At 55.7% G+C, this 18,595-nt stretch overlaps 1 protein-coding gene across 2 annotated transcripts in view; it reads left to right on the top strand.

The window, feature by feature from the left end:
* The window catches only part of SLC39A11 (solute carrier family 39 member 11), a 291,723-nt gene extending 278,211 nt beyond the window's left edge, over positions 1–13,512 (top strand). For both annotated transcript variants that reach the window (XM_004709171.2, XM_045299650.1), the window contains exons 8-10: positions 9,921–10,019; positions 10,126–10,284; positions 11,698–13,512. In XM_004709171.2, coding sequence (XP_004709228.1) covers positions 9,921–10,019; positions 10,126–10,284; positions 11,698–11,776 — 337 coding nt within the window. In that variant the 3' untranslated portion in view covers positions 11,777–13,512. The remainder of the gene's footprint in view (positions 1–9,920; positions 10,020–10,125; positions 10,285–11,697) is intronic.
* Positions 13,513–18,595: the final 5,083 nt, after the last annotated feature.

The following is an 18,595-nucleotide window of genomic DNA, read 5'->3' as shown; positions in this document are numbered from 1 at the left end:
GAAGGTGGGAGCTGTCCCTGCCATCCTGGGGACATCGCATTTACAAGTCCCCCAGGTTAAACCCCTGGCTTGACTGCTGAAAACAGCGAGCAAACAAAGATTCCTGCCAAGTTCTGGCACCAGGTCATGGGGGCGGGGCGGGGGTGGGGGTGGGACAGGGACAGTGCAAACAGTCAACTGGGGACAGAAGTGCCTTGAAGAGTAGGCCACCCAGTGTCCTGAGAGCTGATCCTGACTCTTGGTGACCTGGTGTGTCGGTGAAGAAGTGTGCTGTCCATGGGGTTCTCAATGCCTGACTGTTTTCAGGAATAGATTGACAGGTCTTTCTCCCATAGTACTTCTGGCTGGGCTTGAGTCTCCAGCCTTGCAATTGGCAGCCAAGCACATGAACTATTTTCACCAGCAGGTCCACTGCAGTTGAATAGATTCCAACTCAGAGTGGCCCTAATGCGCAGAGTAGAATTGCTCCCTAGGGTTTCTGAGGGTGAAACTCTCCATGAGAGCAGAACCCTTCCACTTTCCCTTGTGGAGGGGCCAGTGGGCTTGAACCTCAAATCTTACGATTAGCAGCCCAATGCTTAACTCGAAACCACCAGGACTCACGACGTTACCAGGGCTCCTAAATGATAGGTTCCCCAACTCCAAACTCACTGCTGTCACGTCAGCCCTAGTGGCATCGTAGTTAGGCGCTGGGCTTCTGACCGCACAGTCAGCAGTTCAAAACCAGCAGCCACTCTGTGGGAGAAAGATGAGGCTTTCTAGTCCCGTAAAGAGTTACTTGGGAACCCACAGGGGCAATTCTACTCTGTCCTGTGGGTTCACCATGAACTCGTAGGTTAGAAGATGGTAAGTGCTATCCTTTCTCCACTGAGAAAGGAAAGGAGGCAAAGAGCAGGAGAACCAGGTGTTGAATCATTTTAGACATCGGAGGTAGGGGTTAAGGGTAGATGTCATTGAAAAGGTGACCATATCAGTTATCTGTTGCATATGGCAAACTATGGATGAGCACCTGCTTAAACTAGCAAATGTCACCTCCCATCTTCAGTGGACTAAGCTGAGGTATCCAGAGTCAGGCCCTCCCAGAGGAACGTTTGAAGAGGGCGTTTTGGCCGGGGCTGAGGGCTCCACTCCCAAGATAGCGCACTGCCATCGAGTCCACCCCGCCTCATAATGACCCCCTAGGACAGGGTAGATCTGCCCCTGTGGGCTCCGGAGCCTGTAACTCTCTGTGCATGAATAAAAAGCCTCCGCTTTCTCCCAAGGAATGGCTGGTGGTCTCAAACTGCAGATCTTGCAGTGAGCAGCCTAGGGTGCCTCTTTGCCAGGTGGGTGCCTCTTTGCCAGATGGGTGTCTCCATATGGCTGTGGCGTCTCCCGGAGCCAGCGGTTCAAGAGGAAGGGCTGGAGACCACGTGATTTTTATGGCTGAGCCTAAGGTCACATGACTTAACCTTGGCAACCTTGAAGAAGGGAGCCGCTGCTGGGTAACAGTGTTCCGCCGTGACCATGCCCTGAGGTGGGAGTAGCCAAGCATTTACTGTAGAGCAAGGAGGCTGCTGAGTTGGAGCAGCCAGAGGAAGTAGCGGACGAGGAGAGGACTGAGGGCGTGAGACCTGGTGGCCTTGGTCTCAGTACAGTAGGGAGCCCCAGCCCATTGTGAGTGGAGGCAGCGTGGTGGGGGCCGAGAGTAGAAGCAACATTAGTTAGGAGGCTGAGGGGGAGATAGGAAGGAGGCGGTGGGCAGGGCAGCAGATGGGTGGCGAGAAGTGGGCAGACTCTGGACAGGCGTGGGATGTGGCCCCTACAGGGTTGGCTCTCAGATCGACCGTGAGGTGTGGTAGAAAGGGCAAAGAGAGACACCAAAGAAGGAACCTTGGTGGTGCCGTGGCGCAGCACTCGGCTGCCCACCGAAAGGTCAGCGGTTCAAATCCCCGAGCCGCTTTGCGGGGGGTGGGGGGGTGTAGCAGTCTGCTTCTGTAGAGATGACAGCCTTGGAAACCCACGGGGGCACTTCTGCTCTGTGCTCAGAGTGGCGAAGGGTCAGAGCCAGCTCGAAGACAAGGGGCCAGCTGTCACTGGCTGGGCTGTCTCTGCCTCCTGTGGTTTTACCGGCCGAACACTCCAGCACCCTGCCCTTTCTCAGGGTCTTAGCTTCCACACGTACCCCTTCTGGACCTCGATGACCTCATACACAAAATGGAAAATGATCTTAACACCTCTTAGCGCTTGGTATGGAACCCTGATGGCGTAGCGGGCTAACCACAAGGTCACCAGTTCCTACCCACCAGCTGCTCGGAGGGAGGAAGATGAAGTCATCGCTTCCCCTAAAGATGAGACATCGCAGAAACCCAAAGGGGCAGTTATGAGTCAGGACCGACTCAGCAGGGAGAAGAGCTTGGTGGTGTGGTGTGTGGCACGGTGAGCTACTGACCGCGAGGTCAGCAATTCGAAACCGCCAGCTGCTCTAAAGGAGAAAGATGAGGATTTCTGGTTCCGTAAAGAGTTACAGCCTTGGAAACCCACAGGGGAAGTTCTACCCTGTCCCATGGGGTCACCAGGGGTCAGAATCAACTCCACGTCAGTGAGTTTGGGGGGGTGGGGGTGCATGAGCGAAGCCGTATGTGTTTGTTGAGGCACTTAGCCCACCTAAGAAGAAGGCACTTAGGTGCTGGGGAAAGCACTCATGGTTGGCGGGGCTGCTTGGGGCCCTGGAGAACGTTTGGTGGCAGTTCTTCCCCTAACAGCTTGGCAAAGAGGCAAACTGAGAAGCGATTCTGGGGCAACAAGCCAGTGTCCCGAGGAAACACATGATATGGCCTGAGACGGGGGGCTAAGGAACCTCTCCACATGCCAGTTGACAGTAGACACTGGAAGCCATTCCCCAATCATTCCCCAAGCAGTGCATTTGTAAGATGCCATTGTGTCCTGCGTCCACAGCCCACGGCCATAAACCAGTCTGTAAAAGCACAGCAGGCGAGCTGCCAGGATCGCTTTTTAAAGTTCCAGGTGCCTTCTGGGAAATGGACATGCACAACCGCTGTTGGCCTTTGAGCGCCGCACCAGGTACCCAAGGAGGCTTAGCTTTGCACAATCTTGAACTTCCTGTCTGTCCCATCAGACAGCGTTTCCATTGGGCCTCGTTCCCTCACAGTGTGGGCTGGGCGACACCTCCACCCTCCCGGGGCAGACAGGGCTTTCCAAACACATATGGCTTCGCTCACGCCCCACCCCCCACCCCAAGCTCACTGACGTGGAGTAGATTTTGACCCCCAGTGACCCCATGGGACAGGGTAGAACTTCCCCTGTGGGTTTCCAAGGCTGTAACTCTTTACGGAACCAGAAATCCTCATCTTTCTCCTCTAGAGCAGCTGGGGTGGGGTTCCCGGCATAAATAACCTCTGTGTAGCTATCCATTCCCGGCGGGTGGACGTTTGCATGGCTTCCAGTTTGGGGCTGCTATGGATAACGTAGCTGGGAACCCCCGCCCCATACATGACTTTTTTGGTTCTTTTTCCGCTGAGGAGTACACGCTCCCTGCCGTGAAATCCATGCCGGCTCATAGCGACGCGGGAGGGTAGGGCGGAGCTGCTGCTGTGGGTTTCAACGCTGCAACGTTGTACAGGAGTGGCTGATGGGTGCTGTGGGGTCAGCTCCGACTCATGCACAGCACAGGGAAACACTGCCCGGCCCCGCACCATCCTCACAGCTGTTCTTAGGGGTGAGCCCCTGGTTGCAGCCACCGTGTGCATCCATCTTGAAGGGCTTCTTCGTTTTTCCTTCCCCTCCGCTTTACCAACCATGATGCGCCTTCGCACGGCACTCTTCTGACCACCTGTCCAGAGCACATGAGATGAAGTCGCCCACCCTTGCCTCTGAGGAGCGCTCTGGGCATCTTTCTTCCAAGGCAGATCTCTTTGTTCTTTTGACAGTTCGTGGTACATTCGGTATTCTTCACCAGCACCGTAACTCAAATGTATCCATCCTTCTTCCATCTTCCTTATGCAGTGTCCAACTTGCCCTTGCCTGTGACGTGGTAGAAGCACCATGGCTTGGATCAGGAGCGCCTTCATCCTCAAAGGAACACCCTCTCTTTTCAGCACTGTAAAGAGGTCTTGGGCAGCACATCTACAGGAGTCAAAAGCCTTGTCTTTCTCCCTCGGAGTGACTGGTGGCTTCAGACCATGGTCAACAGCCACAGAGTAACCTGGCAGGAGGTTACAGGGCAGGAGGTCACAGTTCTCCTAGGTACATACCACGTGCACTTTGAATCACCCTGGATAAGGCAGTTTCACACCTGGACTGTAGGCAGGTGCAAGTTGCCATCAAATGCTCCCGACGCAGGTGACCCCTTGTCAAGAGAACAAAACGGTGCCCTGCCCTGAGCCATCTTCCCAAGCGCTGGAGGCTACGGGACAGCAGCTGTGGGTGGTGAGTGGCTCTCCCCCCTCCCCCCGAGGGACCCACCTTCTAGCTCTCTATCAGACAGCCCTTCGCAGCCACCTAGAAAGTTTCCATTGGCGTGTCGCTGGAAGTAGATCACCAGGCCCTTCCTCCTAGTCTCAAAGCTCCACTGAAACCCGCTCACCAAGCGTGGTGCTGCTGGGACTTAAAATTCTGGTGGCTTCACTTCCGGCACAGGTGAAGAATATCAAAAGCACCAGGCGGGGGCTGCCAAAGGAACCCTTGAGTCTGTCTGGAAAGAAGTAGGTGCCAGGGCACACTTTAGAAGTGAGGACGGCTTGGTTTCGTCTCCCGTACTGAGCACACAGTGTCAGGAGAGGCCAGTCCCTGCAGAAGGTCATCACACTTGGTCAAGTGGAGGGGCAGCGGAAGAGGCAGGCCCGCGCCAAGACGGGCTGACACCTGGCTGCGGCGATGGGCTCAGATGGCACAGGAGTGGGCAGTGCTTGCTACGGTTGTCTGTGAGGGTTCTGCGAGTGGGAAGTGATTCGACGGCACCTCACATCCAGCTCCCGGTATCCTAGCCGCACTGGCAGAAGGGAGTGAATATGCCGCACTGGCAGAAGGGAGTCGAGGTGTGTGGTGGGGGATGGGGGCTCTGTGCTTGGGCAGGCGATGCATCTCCCTGTGGAGGCCCAGACCCCAGAGACATGTGAGAGGATAAGCTAGCAAAACGAGGTGGCCGGAACACCCTTCCTTCCACCTTCGACCTTGTGGCTCCAGTGGGGGGAGGCCCCCTCCTCAGGCCAGCTAGTGGCCACAGCGCTCCCAAGCTGAAAGGAGATGGGAGTGGGGTGGTGGGGGATGGGGTGGGGGTGCCCTTGCGTGCAAAGGCTAAGCCAGCTCCGCTGAGCAGGTAGGGCCAGGTACCCTGTGGGGAGCGCCCAGCCTCTTCCCACCTGCAGGCTCATCAAATACCTCGCCAGGGGCCGCCCCGAGTGGGAACCCGGTGATGTCAGGGCCTGGCCTGAACAATCAGCCCTTTCAGGGCAGGGCGCTCACCATCAAAGGCGTCTGGGAGGGCCTGCCGGCGCAAGCTCACACATGCCCCCGGCGGGCGGGCAGGCAGGCAGGCGGCGCAGGGGAAGAGCTGAGGCCTTGTCGAGAGTGTGTCCTTCAGCTCCCAAAGTCAACCGGCCAGAACGTACCTACCTGGAGAGCAAGGCCAAGGCTACAGAGAAGCCCCCCACCCCCCCATGCTGCCCACTACCCCACCAGCTCACCTCTCCTCCAGCCCCAGAACGGAGGGGCTGAGCAGACACCATTGGATGGGGTTCGAGCATGGGTGTCCCACTGCACAACTCCAGGGGGCGCCGCTCAGAGAGGACGCAATGTGAAGCATGTGATGAAGCTGCAGAGTCATGGCTGCCCTCAGACCAGAGAAGCCCTGGCCTGGCGCTCCCCGGACGCCAGCGCCCAGCTCAGCCCCCCTACTCCATCCTTGTGTAGCCAAGATTCCTGGAAGAGTCGGTCCAGCCGTGCTGGAGGGTCTCACAGAAGCAGGAGGAGATTGTTCTGAGCAGCTTGCCTGTGGGAATTTGCTAAGAAGCTGGCTCCCCTCTCCTGCTGTGTCCTGGGCAGTGGTTCGCAGGTCCCACGGGGATGGCAGCCTCAGGGGACACTGGCCATGTCTGGGGAACGCATGGGTTGTTGTGCCTTGGGGAAGAGGTGCTGCTGCCGTGCAGTAGGCCGAGGCCAGAGATGCTGCTGGACTTACTGCCATGGTTCGTGCTACTCCAATGACCCAAAGTAGTCTTGCCCCCAGGGAGTGCCAAAGTTGAGAAACGCTTTCTTAGATCCAACGTCCCAACTCCTTCAGACCCTGAAGCCTCAGGTCCCGTTTGCTCCGTGCAGGGGGCCCCTCCTGGTCTACCAAAGAGCGCCAGCGCCTGGACAGCTGCAGGAGCGCAGTGCACCACCTGCTCCCCCGCAGCCGGGTTGGCCAGGAGTCTGCCCGATGTTACCACAAAAGCAGGGCAAAGCATGTTGACAACAGAGGCAGGGCCAGAAGAACGAGTCAGTCTGTCTGGGAGGAAACACAGCCAGAATGCGCCTGAGAAGCAAGGATGGTGTGGCGGCCCCCCCACTGCCCACCACCCCACTGGGGCCCCTCTCCTCCAGCCCCAGAATCGAGGGCCTGAGCAGCCACCGATGGTTGCACAGGACCATCCCACTGCACAACTCCAGGGGATGCCACCTGGCCGGCCGTGGCATGGGTCTGATGGGGACCCACACAGAGGAGGTAAAGCATGAGCACAGCGATGACGAGCCCCAGGTGGGCCACCTCTCTCCCTGGGCTCTGTTGCCCCCCTGTCAAATGGGGGTGGTGATGGAAGAAGAAGCTCCGAAGGTAGTTGAGGGACGAAGCGTGTCGGTGACCCTCACTCTTTACAGCCTAGCCTGGCACTTTCTGGCGCGTAACACGTGGCAGCTGGGACATACCATCTTTAGCCTTAGGAACCCGGCCTCTCCGGAAGGGGTGGGAGCAGAAGGCGAGCTGGTTTCAGCTACAGGCTTATGTGCCGCCAGGATCTGGGATCCGTGAGGCTCCAGCAGGGCTCTACACTGCTTCTTACACTCCAGACTCCAGTCACTGGTTTGAGTGGAGACCACTAAGCAGTCAAAGGATGTTGGGGAACCCCGCCGAGCCCCTTTGTGGCATTTACCCTGAAGTTGTGGGGAGACCTCTGGGGTGGAATCCCCCTCCTCTGGACTTTGGGAGGACCCCTGGGGTTGGGCTGGGAGGGGTCGGCACTCTGGTTTCCCCTGAAAGTCTGCCCGACCAGCTGGCTCTGACCAGTGTCCTTCTGTAGAGGGGGTCTACTAGATGTTCCAAAGGAGAAAGATGAGGCTAGGTGCCCCACGAAGGTTCACAATCGCACAGTGCCTGTGGGGCAGTGCCACTCTGCCTTAGACCTTGGCGTCGACTGGAAGGAGGTGGGTGGGTTTGTTTTTGGGTAACAGGACTTTTCTGATAAGTGTGTAACAGCTGTGTGACAAAGTCAGAGGTGGGTAGAGAGTGACCAGCGTGGACACAGGCAGGAAGCGAGCACCTATTGTTGGAAAAATGGACATTGGCCTTGCTTGATGCAGGGTTGCCCCAACCCTTCAGTTTGGAAAAGCTAAACAAAAATCCAACAAATGGGAATATCGCGCTGTAATAATTAAATTTTCTACTTTCTCTCTGGGTTCTAATGCCCATTGCAATGGCTATGCAGAACTCCCAGGGGGGTAAATCATAATTAAAGGGTTTATCAATGAAGTGAACAAGTTGTAATGCCAGTGAGAAATGCCCAGGGCTGTTTATCAGGACAGGTTACCAATTCTGTCAAGTCTGCTAATGAATACCCAAAGGGCACACCACCCCGCCGTACACCTCCACTGGAAGGCATCTCCCTGGGTCAACAGTGCTCCCTGAGTGAAGTGCCGAGAGGCACCCCACTCTTGGAGCCAGCCTCCTGCTCACAAGCGCTCAGCTTTATTTGCTCTGTGGGTTGGGAAGGCCATCACTCTGTTCCACGCTCTGGCTCCTGGTTCTGCAGCTGCTCCTCTGACGTCACAGCTGTCTTCTGGATCCAGGAGGTCCACTGCACAGGAAACTCGGGTTCAGAGGACCGGCTCCACTCCTGGCTCTTGCTGGTCATGAGATCCCTCCTCCTGCTTTCAGAGGACTCATTTTATACCCAGCAGGATGGGGCTCCCTTTCACGAATACTCACAGGTAAATCCTATCAGGATCTGCCTCTACCTTCTCATAGGGCCCGTGCAGGCAAAGGTGTATATACATCCACATGCCCACATGCTTGCTTGCATGTGCATACACACACATCAGGGCCTCCCACCCCTGCAGCAAGCCTAGGCTCCTCAGTCTCCCAGACCCCTGGAGCAGCTAGATAGGTGCATCGGGTGTCGGCCATGCCAACCCTCCTGTGGGCCTCCCCAGCCCGACGTCCACTGCTCATTCTAGTGGTGTTCGAAGCAGCCCTCCCATGGCAGCTGGCACTGACAGGTATGTGTGTGATTCTGTGTGTGTGTGTGTGTGTGCACGCGCATCTCTGTGTGTGTAGGCATGTGCACATGCACACGCACACTCAGAGTAGAGCCACCGTTGCAGAGGGACGAGTAGAAAGGTGGCGAGGCCGCACCATGGCCCAGCCCTCACTGAGTCGTGGCGTCACCTGTGGTGCCCAGCGAGGCCGGCCTGGCAGGGCGCAGAGGGTGTGGCGCCTGCTAGGCTGGAGCGCCGCTTGCCAGGGGTGGAAGAATGGGGCTTCTGTGCTGCTTATCAGGACGGGGGCTGGCAGACAGGGTGTGGAAGAGGCTCCCAGGGCCCCCTGCTGTAGTAAGCACCGCGTCATGCAGGCGGGGGTGGGGGACTCCTCTGACCTCTGTGGGTCAGGTCAGACCTGGGCAAGCCATGGACCTTCACCAGGAGGCGGGCCCCTCTTGATCCTTGTCCTCGGCCTTACATGCTGGCCGAGGAAGGATGGTTAGGGACCGCCAGCATCCACCGCCACCAAACAACCGCTCTTTCCTGCAAATGAGCACCTCTAGCCAGATGTCCCTGTGTCAATAACGCCAGAGGGCGTCTCCGGGTGGCACAGACACCTGGAAGGTTGGCTGGTCAAGTCTACCCAGAGCTGCTCTGAAGAAAGGGCTGGTGATCCTCTTCTGAAAAAACAGCGTCGAAGCCCCGTAGCACCCACTTCTCGTGGGCCACACCGGGATCAACATGAATCAGTGGTCGACGCTCTGGCAGTCAGTTTAATATCTCCAAATCCTCATGCTCCCCCAGTAAGCCGGGAGAGGTGGGGGCGATCCTGGAGAGCAGGCATACCAAGTCTGGGAGGGCTTCAAGGGCATCTAGCGTTTAAGACGTTTTGTTGGTTCATTCACATGACACTCGTGGCCACCACAAGCAAAGCTGTTCTTGTAATGCATGTGTTTCCTGCACAAGGCTCATCCCAGCCTCAGACTGAGGACTGCTGGGACGCACTGCGGATAGAGGCAGCACATCTCCAGGCCTGGCCCCGGCCTGGGGCACGTGCTGAGGGCACACAGAGCCTTTACTGCTCCTGGCACGTCCACAGGAGACTATGCACATGCCCCGAGTGCTGGTTTGGGGAAGATAAATATCCCTTAGGGAACAGGCAAACATGTAAACATGGAATCCGTGGATAACGGAGATGGGCTGTAATTGGCACAAAGTGGTCCCAGTAGATGACAGATCTTGGGTGGGCCATACCTCCTGCCAGGCATTCTCTGCTGATGGGGTAGCACCGTGCTGATGGGGCGTGCCCGGGATCCAGGGCAGGAGGAAGGGGTGAGAGATCCCACCTGTCCTAACTTCTTCTTCCGTGCACGGTAAACTAGGAAGGATGCCCAGCCCTCGGGGTGGACACACATCCACCTGCACTTTACATCAACAAACAGCCTTCAGTGCCCCCTTCTGCCTTGCAGGAATTTAGCCCTTGGCATCGGGATCCAGAACTTCCCAGAGGGGCTCGCAGTCAGCCTGCCTTTGCGTGGGGCTGGCTTCTCCACCTGGAGGGCCTTCTGGTAAGTGCTCAGAGCCCCAGGGCTAGCGCTGAGTCCACAGTGCGGGCAAGTGGCTGGCGGGCAGGCGTGGGCTCCCAGCCAGTGACACCCTCGCCTCGCTCCCTAGGTACGGGCAGCTCAGTGGCATGGTGGAGCCCCTGGCTGGCCTCTTCGGAGCCTTTGCAGTGGTGCTCGCAGAGCCCATCCTGCCCTACGCCCTGGCCTTTGCCGCTGGCGCCATGGTCTACGTGGTCATGGACGACATCATCCCGGAAGCCCAGACTTGGTAGGCACACCCCACCCCCTGTGTCCCCACCTATCCCCCAGGTCTGCCCAGACTTCCTTTCCAGATCACGCCTGCCCCTCCCCCACTGAGCTCCCCCAAATAAGAGGAGCGACAAGAGACCATGCTAAATGAAGCAGCGGCCCCTGCCCACTCGCTCCCCACAAAATGCTTGCAAGTTTGCTTTCCACCACTAGATCACCAGGCCTTTCTTCCAATGCGCCTCTGGGTAGACTTGAATCGTCAGCCTGACTATTAGCCCCAAGTCCCTTAACTGTTTGCTAGCATAGTGGCCTATGCATTGCACTGCTAACCACAAGGTAAGCAGTTCGAAACCACCAACTGTTCCTCTAGAGAAAGATGAGGCTTTCTACTCTGACAGTTACATTCTCAGAAGCCCACAGGGGCAGTTCTGTTCTGCCCTTTGGGTTGCTATGAGTTGGAATCAGCTCGATGCCAGTTTTCAAGAGAGAGAGCAGGTTGCTCTGCTTGGGCTTGAAGTATATATATAAACTGTAGGATGATTTTGAGGCTAATTTGCAAGGTCTAAGGAGTCCTGATGGTATAGTGGGTTGCACATTGGGCTGCTCACTGCAAGGTCAGCAGTTCAAAGCTACCATCCACTCCAAAGGAGAAAGATGAGGTTTCTGTTCCCATAAGGGGTTAGAGTCTCAGGAACCCTCACGACAGCCGTGAGTCGGAATCGGCTTGATGGCAGCGAATGAGTTTGGTTTTGCTTCGGTTGCAAGGTCTGGGTAAGTGGTACCTTCCAGAAATCAGAGCCACGACTCCCAGTGGATTCCAAAGCCTGGCCAGGTGACTTTGGGCAAGGTGCATACTTCTTTGTGACCTCTGAGAGGGGCGTCAGGAGCCCTGGTGGTGGCAACAGTTAAGCACTTGGGTGCTAACGGAAAGGCCGGTGGTTTGAATCCACCCAGTGGCCCCCTGTGGGAGACCTGGTGATCTGTCCCCGCAGCCTGCAGCCTGGGCCACACTGTCTGCTGAGTGGGACTTGCCCGCGATCAGTCCCATGAGGGTGGGATTGTGGCGGATTCCATCAGTTCATCGGCACACAGCCCCACTAAACCCCGTGCCATCAAGCCGAGTCCAGCTCCTGGAGGCCCTGGGGGATGGAGTCGTACTGCTCCCATGGGTGCAGACTCCCATCCACTTCTCCCACAGAGCTGCTGGCTTCCCACGGGCTGGCCGTTGGGTCAGTAGCCGAGTGCCTGACCCACTGTGCTCCCAGGGCTCCCTCCGCTCCAGTGCTGTGGGTTGTCAAGGTTCCCGTCATGTTATTAGGCCCAGGATCCCAGGGCCAGGTCGAGGACACGCTGTTGCCTGGACACAGCCACAAACTGCACTGAGGTCGATCTTCATTTCTCTCCCTCTCCCCCCGCCCACCCCACCCCCCAGTGGGAATGGGAAGCTGGCGTCCTGGGCCTCCATCCTGGGCTTCGTGGTGATGATGTCCTTGGACGTCGGCCTGGGCTAGCCCTGCAGCAACACCTCAGACTCCAGGAGAGGCAGTGCTTGGAGCAGCAGCAGCGATTGGCTCCCGTGGAACCACAGTCCTCTCTCGTCCCATTAAAATGCTCCTTTCTCGCCTCGTCATCTTATGATCCTGACTGATCCGGACGGTGACGTGGCCCCCTCATGCTTTTCCGGTTTCATTTGGGGTTTTCGGGGTCTCATGGAATAATGGATCTTCGTGTGGGCCACTGGGATGGGTGGAATTCTGCCCCTCGCCCCGCCCTCCAAATCACATCCGAGTCTCTGCCAGGGGCTGTCATCCCGTTCGGGCCTGGGCTGCCTCTGCTCATGGGAAGGAAGCAAGAGATCAAACGGGGTGGGCTCAGAGGAGAGATAGGGGGTGGTAGGTGCCAAGGCAGGTGGAGAGCTCGAGGGACCATGAAGCTGGACTGAAGACACAAGGGCATTTCTTCTGAACTGTGAGAAACAAATCACCTGTCTGATAAAACCTGCTGCCTCCAGTCGCATGAGACACCTTAGATAGCGACCCTTCTTCAGTGGGGTCCTCGGGGGCGCTAGGATCCTGGGGATCCCTGCTTTCCTACCTTCTGTCTCTCCAGCCAGACTCAACAGCGACTCCTTGGGGGCTTTCAGTGGGAGCAAGCTGCCAAGAGAGGTCTCTGAAGCTCTTCCTGCCCAAGGACACAGAGCAGGACTGGCAGGACGCCTCCTGTCTGTCCCTCCTGCTGATCCTCGGTGCTTTAGACCGACTGGACCATCAGGGATGGAACAAAAGGCTTCCCAAGGCCCGGCCAAGCCAAGAAACCACATACTCTCCACTGCTTGCCCAGCCCTCTGGGTCCCGACAAAGTGGGGTTCTCACTCTCGAAGCAGGGATTGGTATGACTGAGCTAAAGGGAATTGGGACAAGTCGACACACAGCCAGGCTGTGGGTCAGAGCACCAACCTCAGCCCTCTTTGGGTGGGAACGGGGATCGCACAGCATCGTGGTCTGTGAAGGGTTCTGAATCCCCCAGGCATTTATTTGATCAAGGGTCTAACTGTCGCCTTCATTTCTGTAAGCGGCTTGGGGACACCAGTCAACCACCCTGACGCAAGCCCTTCTTGCCACCATGGCGGTAGCGACTTTTAACGGGAGACTTTGGGGTCTGCCTGGGTCTCCCCTCTGAGGAGGTAATTTGTCACCTGACCTGGGAACAGGTAAGCTGCGGGAGGCCTTTGCAGGTGTTTGGCCCGAGCCCTCAGGAAGGGGTTAGGAGAGAGAGAGATGAATCCGTTTCCCTCTTTCAAATACATCGTAGCCGAGTCAGCATCCTGAAATAGCCAGAGAGATCGATGCGGATGAGACCGCAAGCCAGCCTGCTCTCTGACACACTGGCTTTTGTCTGCTTTGAACACAGTGAAGGACTGAGAGGCCTGTAGCCCAGAGTTGGGTGTCTTGACGCTGCTTGTCCAACGCCTGCCCTCCATGTTTACATGCTCGGTGACGTCCAAGGATGAGCCTCCTGCTCTGTACATGCCCTCTGCCCTCTTGGATCTGTGACTGTTCCTCCCAAGCATTGACGATCAACTTGGACCCCGCGGCCGGGGCTTTGGTGGCCCACGAGTCACTCGGTCTGGAGGGTGGTGTGTCTGCGTGTGTTTCCTTTTTAATGTCTCTGTAGTTCTACATAATGCAAATGGACAAGACCTCATAACTGTGATTAATATCAATAAAGGAGCTATTGTTCTTTGTGACTAATATCAATAAAGGAGCTATTGTTGTGGACCAGCCGGGCTATGCCTCTCCTGCCCAGCGATGGTGACACAAGGGTGGGCCACCACCTCCGCTGCTCAGCCCCAGGAGCAGCAGAGGAAAGTGCAGTGAACTCAGCAAAACCCCGTGGCCAACAACTGCATCCAACCGGCAGCGGGGTGTCACGGAAGCTGCTAAGGAGCTCAACAGTGGGCTCGCACGTTGGGGGGCTCCGTTGTGAGAATGGCGCTTTGTGGGGTCACTGTGAATCAGGACCGACACAATGGCCCCAGCCAACACCAACACCAACATAAAGGAGCTCTTTGGAGCCGCAAGAGAATCCATCTGGGAAATGGGGTGGATGCAAGGAAGGAAGAGCCCTGGGCCACACCTCAAGAACAGCTCCGTTTGGGTATTTCTCCCCCACCCCCACTTGCTGGTCACTAGACAGGAGTACCACCACAGCAACCACTGCCCGTCAGTGCCGCCGCCACCTCGGATAAACTGTCACCTGACCTTGAGTCTTGATATGTTGACTCCCACCTTCCAAGTCCCTGGCAGTAATGCCTGCCTGGCAGAGCTTAATTTAAGGACTAGCTTGCTTATCTTGCTGCTTAACCAAGGCTCGTGCAACAGTGGAGGTGTTCCGGATGTAGGACGGAGTTCAGATGGTGGGTAGCACCCCCCCCAACCCCCTAAAACAAAGAACAGCAACAACAAAACAAAGTAGTTCATTATAGCCTCGCTCTTGTGCTGCTCAACATCTGATATATTCTAATTTCCCCCACTGCCATCGAGTCGATTCCAACTCACAGCAGCCCTAGGGGCCAGGGTGGAACTGCCCTGTGGGTTTCCGAGACGGTCACTCTTTAAGGGAGTCGAACGCCTCTTCTTTCTCCCATGGAGTGGCTGGTGGTTTTGAACTGCCGACTTTGTCATTAGCAGCCCAACTCATAGCCCCTACACCACCAGGGCTCCTAGTTTCCCTACTTACCATTAAGGGGAGGGGGGGAAGCTTAGATAAAGGAGACAGCCCTTATACAATCAAAATGTAACGCATTCTGTCCAAAGGGAGTCAGTCTCCCTTGTTTTGCCCATCCCTGCCCCTGCGGTCCGTCTCTGAGGGTGTCTCCCGCCCTCTCTGATTGAGCCCTAACTCCGTCTCCTTGTTACAGGGCATGGGGCTTAGAGTCCCCTGAACTACAGGGAGAGGAAAGGAAGAGCAACTGGCTAACATGGGAATGCCCTCTACTATTAGTCCCCATGGCCCCACTAACTGGGTGCCTTAAGCCTTAAGATCACAGCTTGGTGCCTTAAAACAGCCCCCACCTGTTCTCCCCATTCCCGGAGGTCCCAGGTCCTCCCGCTCCTCCCTCATATCCTCCTTCCAATTCTCTGCCCCGCCCCGCCTCCCCCACCCCCGTCCAGATTCCACTTTTCTCAGGAACCATAATAGAAATCCAACCAGTCGGCGGCATCATGTTTTGCTGTCAGCGTGCTAGTCTCTCCACGTCATGGGTGGAGGAGGCAGAGGATTTTAAAGGGTGGGCATGGACAGCGTTAAGCTTCAGTCTGCCCCTTGAACTATTTCGGGTTCCCAGTTTGCCAGCATCTCTCCTCTTGCCGTTGTTGAAGTTGCTTGGCCCTGCTAACCTGCCTCTTGCTCAGTCTCAGAGCCCTGACCTTCCTTTGATGGCAGAACAACCCCTTCCCTCGTCGCTTTGCCCACAACGCTCACTTCATTCTTGGCGATCCTGACTTAGAAACACCCACGAGCACCACCACCAAACCCACTGGCCTCCAGTCAGCCTAACTCAGACGAGAAGCGCACGGAACCGGACTGCCCCTGTGGATGTCTGCGACTCGTTACACGAGTGGGCAGCCTCATCTTTCTCCTGCAGAGTGGCTGGCGGGTCCAACCGCTCCCCTTGTAGTTAGCAGCCCAAGTGGTAACTACTAGGCACCCAGGGTACGTGTTAATTAGCCGCTTCACCACAGCCTGCCGGTAAGAAGCCAGACTGGTATCTCCAGCAACTCAGAGGCTCTGTAGGGAAATTCCCTTATCTTTTTCTTCCCTTTTTCCGTGATTTTTTTTACTCCCCTCCAATTGAACTTGGTGTTCTCTGTAACCTCAGTTAACTCAGATGCCAATTTCTGATCCTTCCATTTTCTGAAAGGTTTGTTAGCTGCCACCAACTCCCTTGCCCTGGCGGCATAGTGGGTTGCACTTTGTGCTGCTAACCACAGGTCAGCATTTCTTTTTCTTTTTTTTAAATCATTTTTTGGGGGGCTCATAATCTCTTATCACAATCCATCCATCCATCCCTTGTGTCAAGCACATTTGTACATATGTTGCCATCATTTTCAAAGCATTTTCTTTCTACTTGAGCCCTTGGTATCAGCTTACTTCCCCACCCTCTCCTTCCTTCATGAACCTTTGATAATTTATCATTTTTTTCCCATGTCTTACACTGCCTGATGTCTCCCTTCACCCATTTTCTGTTATCCATCCCCCTGGGAGGAGGTTATATGTAGATCATTGTGATTGGTTCCCCAGCCCCACCCCTTCCCCTCACCCTACTTTCATTATTGGTCCTGAGGGGGTTATAAGGTCAGAGGTTCTAACCCACCTGCTGCTCCACAGGAGAAAGTTGAAAATGGCTACTCCCCTGTCCAGTCTCGGAAACCCACGGAGGCAGTTCTAGCCGGTCCTGTAGGGTCGCTCTAAGTTAAAACTGACCCAGTGGCGGTGGGCTTTTTTGGAGTTACCAGTTCTCTGAACCAAACTTGTCAGGTCGAAGCCCTGAGACTATGGCCTGTGGTCCTCCTGCAGGCTGGGAATCGAGCCCCCACCCCACCCCCATGTTAGCGTAATCTAAATCAGAAGGGTGCCACTTACCCAAGGGATGGAAACGGAACACAGGGAGGAAGGCGGGTACGTGGTGGCACATTGAGGGTGTAGCGATGGATGTATCAAAACTAAACGTGGGTGAATTATTGAACGTGAACCTGACTTTGCCCCCATCCACCATTGAAAGCATGAAAAAAAACAACACTCTCTATCTGACAGGGCTTCTGGGTGCAGTGCTGGTTAACCAGCTGAAGAAGAATGGAATTTACTGGGAGGATATTTGAAATTCTTAGAAAACTGGCAGAAGTGCAGAAAAGCCAGGGTTGGGGAAAAGGCTGAGGCGCAGCTGGCCATGATCGGGGCCAAGGTCAAGACCTGGGGACAGTGTGGCTGAGCACCTCTCCCGCAGGCATGACTTGGCACCAGAGGCACCTCCACTGGGCACAGGCACCATGAGTGACTCACAGGAACCCTGAGTCTCCTGAGGTGCTGCCACACCGACACCACACGTAGGTGGCTTTGAAGAGCCGGTGGTATTGTGTCACAGTTCCTGAGGCTGCGGGTCGCAACCAAGTTTCTCAGCTGTGTCGATGTCTCCCTGGCAGGTCCTCCTAGGTTTTCAGACAGTCCTCACTGGGGATCTGTCTCGTGCGTGCGTGTGTGCGTGTGTGTGCACGTGTGCGTGTGCGTATGCGTGTGTGTGTGCGTACCGATCAGATCTAGTCTACTCTTTTTATATCTCCAAAGTGATTAGGTGTGGAGCCCACCCCACTAGTGGGCATCACAAAGAAACGTTTGCTTCCAACCAAGAAAACACCCACAGGAAGAGGGGTCAGGATTCCGGCACATCTGTTTGGGGAGGCCGCAGATCAGTTCCTCTCCAACACTAGGCTCCATTACTAGCATGTCTCCTTGACTTTGAATCACCTGGTCCACGCTGAGAATCCTGGGCAGAGGCATGTGATTGGCAGCTTCCCCCCTGTACACCCACATCATTGCTTCCAGGGGAGAACGTGGGGGTCTTGATCTACCTCCAAACCAAGCACACAGATAGCAGTCTCCACACACAGGGAAAGGGTTCATTCAGATCAGGCAGATAAACAAGGCCCACGTTAGAGAGCACCCACCCCACCCCAAACACACCATCTTATCCAACAGCTCCTCTTTGTGCATTCTTATCAAGCCTCAGCCACCTGGCCCAAACACACCCAAAGGCCAAGTTCAGTTCTTTTCCTTGGGCCCATGTGAGAAGCCATTGTATCACATCTCACCCGCTCCAGAATAAAGCCCTCCTTTTCCTGGAGCGCTATGAGACAGAGTCTGCTCAATGGCAGGGAATGGGGTTATCCAAGAACCTAGAGGCTTTGAGCCTGCCCGGACAGTTAAACAGAATTCAGTCATTGTGTCTATGGGAGGGCGAGGTCCTTTGGAGAAATATGGAAAAATCCAAGCCACTTGCCTTCATCCAATGGGCGTCTCAGGTGTTCAGAAGTGGGGAGAGCGATTGCCCAAGACGAAGGAACAAAGGAAGCATTTGAGACCAAAAGAATGAGTAGCTGGAGAAGGAGTCCAGAGACCGTCGCCTCAGTACCAATGGGCTACTTACTTAAACGGGAGAAAGATGAGGGAACAGACATCGGGGTAAAGAGCCTGCCCATGAGAACAGCTGGGGCTCCCCGGGTTGGACCCGATTGGGGTTTGGACCCAGACTGGGAGCGCTTTGTGGAGACGGCTGCTCCAATCGCTCACTCGTTTCTGCCCTTTCTCCCTGTCCCACCACAGTGCTTGCAGAATGTGTGCCCGAGCTTTCCAGACAGCCTTAGCCCCTCTGTGATGGAGCATCAGTGACTCTTACCTAGAGCTTTGTGTCAGCCACCCAGGAGCTCCTAAAAATGACCCATGCTCGAGCCCAGCTCCTTGAGGCTGACTTAATAAAAAAAAAAAGCACCATGTGCACCCCCCTCCCCCACACCCCAAAACAAAAAAACAACAACAACTGCCATCGAGTTATTTCCAGTTCATAGCAACACAATAGGAGAGGGTCGAACTGCCCCAGTAGATTCCAAGACTGTAACTCTTTTTTTTATCATTTTATTAGGGGCTGATACAACTCATAACAATCCATACATACATCAATTATGTAAAGCCCATTTGTACATTCATTGCCCTCATCATTCTCAAAACATTTGCTCTCCACTTAAGCCCTGGGCATCAGCTCCTCATTTTCCCCCTCC

This window comes from Echinops telfairi, unplaced genomic scaffold (genome assembly GCF_000313985.2).
Source record: "Echinops telfairi isolate 266 unplaced genomic scaffold, ASM31398v2 ScPeMD7_7458;HRSCAF=8496, whole genome shotgun sequence".
NCBI lineage: Eukaryota > Metazoa > Chordata > Mammalia > Afrosoricida > Tenrecidae > Echinops > Echinops telfairi.
This window is presented reverse-complemented; position numbering and strand designations above follow the sequence as displayed.